The sequence below is a fragment of the Rissa tridactyla genome, chromosome 2 (genome assembly GCF_028500815.1).
Source record: "Rissa tridactyla isolate bRisTri1 chromosome 2, bRisTri1.patW.cur.20221130, whole genome shotgun sequence".
Lineage (NCBI taxonomy): Eukaryota > Metazoa > Chordata > Aves > Charadriiformes > Laridae > Rissa > Rissa tridactyla.
The window spans coordinates 128941298-128949938 of record NC_071467.1 but is presented as its reverse complement, the minus strand read 5'-3'; the positions used below and the strand labels follow the sequence as shown (position 1 = coordinate 128949938).

The window sequence follows — 8641 nt, the reverse complement described above, 5'->3', positions numbered from 1 at the left end:
AGGCTGGATGGGGCTTTGAGCAGCCTGGTCTAATGGAAGGTGTCCCTGCCCATGGCAGGGGAGTTGGAACTAGATGATCTTTAAGGTCCCTTCCAACTCCAACCATTCTGTGATTCTATGATTACTGCTAAACTGCAGTCACATTCCCACTTGTGCTCCATCTTCCTTCTGGCCCAGTGTCTCTCGGTTTCCTTCCTATAGTGTGCTACAGCTTCCCGAGGAGTTCTCAGTTTCTCACCAGAAGCAGTCTGTAAATTGGCAGCTGTCTAATGGCAGTGAATCCCTTCAGGAAGAGAGGGGATTAAAATAAAAGCTCCAGGTGGTCTAATCACTAAACATGGACAGAAGGCGGCATCACCTCCGTGGCTCTCTGTTTTGGAGGAGTGAGCTGCCCCTTGCTGTCCTGAAGGAGAAGATGGAGGTGCCTTCCCTTTGGAGACAGCTCAAGGCTGTGGGCCACCAACAGATGGAGGCACTCCTCTGCAGTCCATGGTAAAGCCCTGGAGCTGAGCAGGACTGAAAATGTACTCTTCACTCCAGTGTTTCCACTGCATGACCTTGCACCAGCACACCAAAAGGGGACTATTTATGTTGCCTTATTCTAGGTATCTATGATAGGTGTCTGATCTCTGGTGCCAAGGCCCCGCAGCCAGCCACCCCCAGAGGGCAACTGGGGCAACCTAAACTAAAACCATAGTGCTTTCCTTTGACTACAATCTGTGTCCAGCTCCTGCATTAAGCACTTCAGCCAAATGCTGAAGGTCAGATGCCATGGGCCGTCTCGGGTGTCTCCTTGCTCGGTGCGACCCTTCATGCTCCTGTTTCTGCGATTCCAAATTTTGCCTGTGCTCTCAGCGTAGCACCTCCCCGTCTGACTCAACTTCTGGATTTCAAGCAGAGTGCCTCAACGGTGGCATTTCATTTCCCTTTATTCAACTTAACAATCTCAAAATATCAAGCTATTGCAATACACAGCCGCGTCAAGATGTGACAATAAATGTGTGTCTCTTTGAATTGTTCCTTGTGCACAAAGTCACCCGTGTTTGTTTCACAGCAAACGTAAACAAGTAGGTGCGGGGTGTGCAAGGGCACGCCGGCCGTGCCTGCTCTGTTGCGGACACGCTTCTGACGGTGACTGTCAAGTCGCGGTTTTCATGAAGCTTTTATTATCCCAGCACTCCGTCACCTCCTCGCCTTTATTAATTAATGGATCAAATCGGACTCACCCAGCTGCCCTGAGCTCCGGAGAAGCCCCGGCGGCAGGGCGAGGCCATCTCCCCGGCGGCGGCGGGTCACCTCACGGCGGGCGGGAACGACCGTTTAGCCGCCACCGCCCGCCCCGCCCCACCCCACCGCCCCCCGGCCTCCGCGTGCCCTGCCCGGCCGGTGCCGCCCGCTTTGACGGGCACAGGGCCCCGACGGGAGGGGTCGCGGCGCCTGAGGAGCCGCCGTCCGGTGCGACCCCACGGCGGGGGGGGAAGAGGGAGCCGAGAGCGGAGGATGCGACCGGGCGCGGGCTTTTCCGCGTTAGCCTGGAGCCCCTGTGCGGGGAGGGAGCGTGTGGAGGAATCCGGCGATAAGCCCGAGGCGAGGGAAGGGGCCGGCCGCCGGCGGGGCGGGCGGGAGCGGGTCCTGCCCTCTGGCCCAGCGCCCCCGAGCCGCCGGAGGGGGGTGCTGGCGGCGGGGCCGCCCAATCCGCGCCGGGCCGGCCCCTGTGATTGGCAGCGGCGGGCGGAGGGAGGGGGGGAGCCCGGTTCGCTCACTCTGCCTTCCTCGGAGAGTTTCCCAGCGGGGGCTGCCGGGGCTGCTTCTGCCCTCGGCGCTGCCGGCGTTTCCCTCCTTCGGGGCTGTTGCCGAGCGTTGAGCCGGGGGAGGCGGTGGCGGCGGCAGCAGCAGAGAGCGAGGGAAGCAACCACATGAATCAGTTTCTCTCTGTATCCGGCTCCGGGCAGAGGCGGCGACCATAAAGGGGAGGAGGGGAGAGGGGGAAAAAAAGCGGCTACTGCAGCGGCGGCAGCAGGGGGGGCTCCCCTCGCCACCTTGCCGCCGAGGTGGGTAGCGGGGGCGCAGCCTGCGGGCAGGCGGCCGGGTGCGGGGCGGAGGCGCGGCGGGTAGCGGGGCGGGAGGGTGGGGAGGGAGGGCTGGGGGTGCTGCCGGCCGCGCCGTGGGGCGGCTGGATGTCGGGCAGCGGGGAGAGCCGAAAAGTTGCCGATGGCGCCCGGGAGGGTGCCCCACGGGGCAGCGTTGGCGTTGGTCGTGTCCCCCCCCCCCCCCGCAGAGGGGCTGCGGCGGGTCGTCCCCGCCGTGCGTAGGACGGGCTTTCCCCCGGGCTGGGGCCGGAGGGTTTGGGGGTGTGTGTGTTGGTCTTCAAGTTCTCTTTTCGCTCCCGCTTCGTTGCTCGGCGAACTGTGGGTTTCGCTGCAAGGGTGAAAATACCGCCATATCAACGCCTCGCGTGTTTTCCTGCTCTCAGCAGCCCGACCGGCGCAGTTCCTCCAGTCCCCTCGGACCTTTCTCCCCCCTCACCCCCCTCACCTCTCCCCCCGCGGGCGGCGGGGCCGCGCTCCCATGCTGGCTGCTCCCTTCCCGCCCGGCGCGGCCCCGGACCTGCCGGGTCGCGGTCCTTCCCCTCCCACGCGTGTCTCTCTCTCTGTCTCTGTGTGTGTGTGTGTGTGAAGGGGAGCGCGCTGTGGTATAACGCTCCCCCGCCCGCCGCCGCCTCCTGTGAGGGCCGGCTGTCACGTTTCGTTTCTTTTCCTTCCCCAGGTGCTGAAGGACTGACTGGTGCTCGCCCAGGCGCCAACGGGCTGAGGCGTTCGTCGTGTCGTGTGTGTGTCCCCCAACCCCCAACCTCCGTCGTCGTCCGTCGCCTCCCCCCCCCCTCCACTCCCGCCGCCTCCTGGAGCTGCGCGGCCTCGGCAGCCAAATGTGCGGAGGGGAGAGACTTTTGCTCAAAATCCCCCGCTCGTAAATATAGAGAAAGCGGAAGAAGAGCCACCGCCGAGCAGCTGCAGGAGGAGGGGAGGGGGACAGCGATACTGTTTCTGCCGTAGTCAGGGAGGCTGATGGCGGAGTTTGGCAGCGGCGGCGGCACCGGCGGCGGGGGGCTCCCTTCCTCCCCCGGGCCGGTCCAAGGGAAGGTGGCCTTCAAGGCAGGAGATGGGGAAGGAGGAGGCGGAGGAGGAGGAGGCGGAGGTGGCGGCAGCGGGAGATCCCGTTTTGACAGTGCCGGCAGCCGGGTCTCCAACGGGGACTGTGCCCTAGCGGGAGCCGGCGAAGAACCGGGATCAGCCCCTCCTGCCAGCCCGGAGAGCAGCGGCAAAGAGAAAGGATTTTCCACCAGTCAACAACGAGAGGGCAAACCCGGCATCCCCCGGAGGAGCAGCATAATTAAGGTAAGAGCACTTGCTCCTCCCCATCGGGGTCTTGGCTCTTTCTCTGTGACAGAGGCCGGGAGATGCGGGCGATAGATTTGGCTCATGGAGCCTTGGCTCTAGATGAAAGGATAGGCGGCGTATTGCTTTTTCTTTTTTTTTTTCTTCCCCTGTGGTGAGGGGACTTGATTTTTCCTTTGTCAGAAGTGGACAACAGTGAGAGGGTGGCTTTATGCACATCCGCGCTTGGGGGGGGTTGGTGTCATGTTTTGAGGTTTATTAAAGCAGAAGGCTCTAACTCCTGTTGGAGAAGGCGAGAGAAAACTAGCTGGCTTGTTAAAAGACAACATGGGCACCAGCCTGGCAGGGAAGGATATGGATTGCACAGTATCCGTGTTATTTGGGATGCACCTGTGCAGAGCAATTTTGTGGCTCCATTGGCGCGTGTGTGTGTGACAGGCACACAGCAGGTGATGGGAGATTCAGGATCTCATTGGGCTGAGGGTGGGAGAAGGTAGAATAGGGAGCATTCTTCTTGTTAAAAGTGACAGCTCGTTTAGCGGTAGGCTGTGTTGCACTTCACCTATAGAAACATCGTTATTTATACTTAGCTCTGCATATTCTGAATGGTAATGTTTCAGCTTGAAAAGTAGGGGCAGCATATAGAACAGAGAATATAGATCAGTGGAGAAAGGAATTAGAGGGTTTATTTTTGTACAGTTATTTATACAGAGTTGTGCTTTTAAATCCACGGCTCCTGAGAGATGACACTTTGTCTTCGGTTAGCTTTCCCAACTCCAGTGAAAAGGTTAAGGGAACATAAAGAAATTAGTCCATTGGTGTAACAGCTCTACTAGCAGTAAAATGAAGCACAAATTCGAGTACTTAAGAACTGAGTTTAGCCATGATCAGTTAGATCAAAACCAAGATAGATTTGTTGACTTCTTAGATATTTATATGCCTCCAAAAAACCAAAATCAGCGTATGAGGTTCTTTGGCTGGAAGATAGAAAAACATGTGTGGAAATTAAAGACGAGTAGCATATCTCAAGTTGTGTTACCGTCTCCCGGACCTTGCTGTAAAAACCAAGGGGAGAGCAAGGGCAGTCAGCAGTGGAACACATTTGACAGCCTGCACCCACCCTTCCTGTTCGAGCAGTGATGCTGGGCGTGTACGTTTGTGTTTGTGTTAAAGAAATTGTAACAATAGACAAGGGGCAACTGAGCTTGGTGTTGGGATAACTTAATATTTAGTGGATTTGCCAGTGATTTTTTTACAGCTCTCATACTCCCTAACACTGTTTTGTTTCTTCTGTGGTAGCCCAAGAAAGATACTAGTGTTGTTTGCTGTGTGTATCATGCCATCATACTACTTTGTAGTGTATGATTTGATTATACAGCAGCCTTCCGCCTCTCTGTGGACCAAACAAGGATACAATACCTAGGGATGTGATATATTAAGACCAAGAAGCGTGAGATAAGAAAATACGTTTTGGATTATGTTTCATGAATACCTAAGTCAAGGTTCTTAGTTTCTACAGAAATGATAGCACTTTGGAATATAAAGTTGTTCAACTTTCTGGTATTATTATTGAGGAACACCATTTTGAAAATGTGAGCAGTAACCTGTTTAGCTGCCAAGAACTGATTAGTACAACTTTGTGTTATCATTTGAGTAATTATGACATGAGTGGAAAAATCTGACAACACTACATTTAAAGTTTTGTGGTCCATATTTATTTTAGATATGACTGTTCCAGTACTTCTGGGAAAAATCGCTTATCTTCATATATACTGAATTTATTCTGCCTGCTTAGTTCAGCAGTTCACAGGTAGTTTGAATCAGGTTGTGTAGGTGACTAGTTTTCAATATGAAACCTTTGGAAAATCTGGCATGAGTATTAAAAACTGATACTGCTTCATTAAACTGATGATGCTTCTTGATGTCTGCTCTTGCAGAGCAAGTCTGTAAAACAGGGTGGAAAAAGTAAAATGTAATCTATTTCTGGAAAATGTTCCTGGAGTTTTTGTAACTTACATCAATGATGTAAAACTGCTCTTAAAGAATATATGGAGCAACCTCAGGAAATAGATCTGTGCCGTACAGACGCAGATTTCATACCTTCATGCAAAACACAGCAGTTGATCTGTAAAATGCACATTTATGGAAAATGTAATACTTTTAATGTTTTGCCTGCCGATTACTGTGTAGGCTTTTGAGTCACAAACAGAAAATTGACGTTTGAATAATAGTTCCAGTTGAGATGAAATTCTTTTGAACCGCATGTTTGTGCATGAAAATCAGGACAGAAATGTATTTTATTTTGGTTTTAGTCTGTGCGTCCATTGGTTGTCTTTTCATAACTCTTACCAGAGCAGTGGCTGCCTTTTATTCCTTTCTTTTCTTACTTGCAGTCTCTGTTCTTTCTTTTTTTCACTGGTTCCATTATTTTTCCTTTCTATTTGTTTTGTTCACCTGCATCATTTTGGCCTTTTCTTTCTTGTTTGGTACAAGAGGATATACTCTCTGAGGTTGAAGAGTCATCTAAGATGATGACAGGTGGTAGGGCCCATATTACTGGAAAAACTAATATGATCTTCATACCATTGTAGTTTACTTGGCCTTTCATTCTTGTATAGAAAGTATTAAAGGTTGTACACTTCATTTGTAGCAGTTTTTATGGAATAGCCTATTCCATTTCTTACCTTTACTGAACCAGACTTGAGGGCTAGGGACCGCGTATCTGTATTTATAGAGACTTTTCTACTTTCTTACTCTCCATATTTATGAGATTCTGATTTTTCAGAGGTGATAGTGATGTCACATTGTGCATTCATGGGATTTAGGCTCTTCAGATACCTGATTTGTGAACTAATTTATGTACCACTTATTTGTGGGTTTTTTTGATCACTATTTTGATTTTCAATAACATTTTCCTTAGTACAACTAGCTATGGTTTCCTATAACGTAATTTCCTACAACAGTTCCTATAATATTCTGTAAAATTAATTTACAGTGAGTCTATCTTGCAGTTCAAAGTGGATTTAAGCATCCTGTGGACTTCTCTTAGCTGCTCTGACAGTTGGCAGGGGGCTTGCTTTGTTTTTGTTTGAGGTTCCTCTGCATCTGTCTTAAAGAGACTTTTAGGTGGTAGGAGTTTGAGAATCTTTAAAGCAGCAAATAGCTTGTGGTGTATATTTATCCTCAGACCTGCTTGCTTCCAGGGGTCTCCAGTAACAATAAGTGCTTACGGAACCTCACAGTTTGCGAAACTGTGGACCTCGACAGAAAGAGATCTAGCGGGAAAAATATGTCTGTATTCGCAGAGGTGTTACAGTAATAAAATGAGAAGAGATACACTTAAGAGAGACTGCAGTAATTCAGGAAGACAACAAAGAGAAATAAATGGAGAAAGGTGACTTGGTGTTCTGTGAGCAGGACTGTTCTTACCAACACGTGTCTGGAAGAAAAGTCCAGGGTTTTTTTTGCATATAGTAATACTGATCTCAGTGTCAATAAATTTCTTGACCGATAATTTAAATAATTTATTTAATATTACAATAAATCCCTTTATTATTCTGGGCGTAAACTCAAGCTTTCATTTTGTAAAGTCATGCACTTGCTGAGCATTGGCAACTCCTAAATTCCTGTCTGTGAGAAGACGGGAACCAAATTTAGCAGGTAGATGTTCCGGGGTATAATTTTCAGCAGAGCTTTGCTTTTGAAACTAAACATTTTTATATCTCTGTCTTTCTGTGACTGGGGAGTTCTACAACATATGCATCAAGATCTTCTTTTTTCTTATTAAAATGCCAGCATACATTATTATCTCATTCAATCTTCTATGATCTCTAGTTCATGCTGTTTGTATGAGGTGTACAAACTACGAAATTTGGAGAATGTTAGGCAGCATTTTCTGGCACTGTGATTGTTTTGAAGGCATTATGAAAGCCTTTTGCGTTCATGGTAAACTCTAAAGTAGTATTTCCAGTAGATCTAGGTTCTCTGCAGTCCTAAATTACCTTAGCCACAATCGTATGTTAGCAAGTCTTCGTGGAGACCCAGGAATAGATCATATGCGATCAGCTTCCATTTAAAAGGATATAAAGGAGTTAGGTTGCTGAATCAGTTTAAAGTATATGAAATTACCAAATTTTTAGTCAAATTTCAGATTGGGAAAGAAACCTGTGTAGTGATGTTGTTGAGACAGATATAGGTATAGATATAGATACAGGTACAGATACATGCATTTATGCCCAAGTAAATTTTCAATGTGCTGGACATTTTCAAGTAAACTTGATTGAGCAGTCACAGGCTCAAAGTGGCTAAGGCTCCTTAAGTTCAAAGAAAACAGCCATATAGAGGAAAGAAAGAGCTCGTACTTTCTTCCTCCATGCCATTTCCCCTTGGAAATAAAAAGGCTACAGTATGAGCTGAATTCTTCCTAGTTAGAGAAGATCTGTCTGGAAGAAAGACATGAATGTCCCAACAATAGAAGATACTTTGCTCAGACCACACGTGTTAATTGACACCAGAAAAAAAAGCATGTATTTAGGAAACAAGGCTGTGATAGTTGCACTACTCCTACCTCTTACCTTGGGCAGGCTTTCAACTAGACAATTGAAGCACAGGTTTTTCTGAGGAGCAATTTCTGCATTTGTTTGTTTCTTGGTTTCTTCCTGTTGATTTTTTGTAGATCTGTCTCATCTCTTTGGTTTGTCAGATAGTGTGAGAGATCTGAATGGCTAACTGCAGCTTCGTAAATCCTGGAGCTTTCTTTTAGAGGATGCTTTTTCTTTGATTTGTTGGACTCAGGTAGAATATAGAAGGTTGCCAGCACCTATTGGTATTTGTATTTCTCCTTCTTCATCCTCTAATAGTTATTGTATTTTTAAAAAAGTAATCAGTATTTTAAAACAATACTTAACACCATATAATAGCTCTCCCTAAATCATGTTTTCTGTCATATAAAAGCTGTATACCTTAGGTATTTGCATATAGTATAGTATGTGTACATTAGACATATCTGTCAGGCATTTTACTACTTGATAACAATGACACTGGACTGGGATATGCGTTATGTCACAGCCACTGAGTGAGTATGTTGTGCATTGCATTTGGTATATATTTTTATTTGCATTAGTACTTTCTGTAGACCACAGTAATCAAAACTTTATTTGGATATATTTAATACTATTTAAAAAAGAAAGAAACAGTCTGTTTGTAGAAACAGATACACAACAGTATTCACTTTACCCGAGTTCAGC

General features: G+C 48.1%; 1 protein-coding gene across 3 annotated transcripts in view; it reads left to right on the top strand.

Moving 5' to 3' along the window:
• The first annotated feature begins 1754 nt into the window (after positions 1-1754).
• The window catches only part of PLCL2 (phospholipase C like 2), a 106073-nt gene continuing 99186 nt past the window's right edge, over positions 1755-8641 (top strand). For all 3 annotated transcript variants that reach the window (XR_008464754.1, XM_054190741.1, XM_054190742.1), the window contains exons 1-2: positions 1755-2051; positions 2767-3395. Coding sequence is in view for 2 of the 3 variants with exons in the window: in XM_054190741.1 (XP_054046716.1) it covers positions 3066-3395 (330 nt within the window). In the remaining variant the exon portion in view is untranslated. The remainder of the gene's footprint in view (positions 2052-2766; positions 3396-8641) is intronic.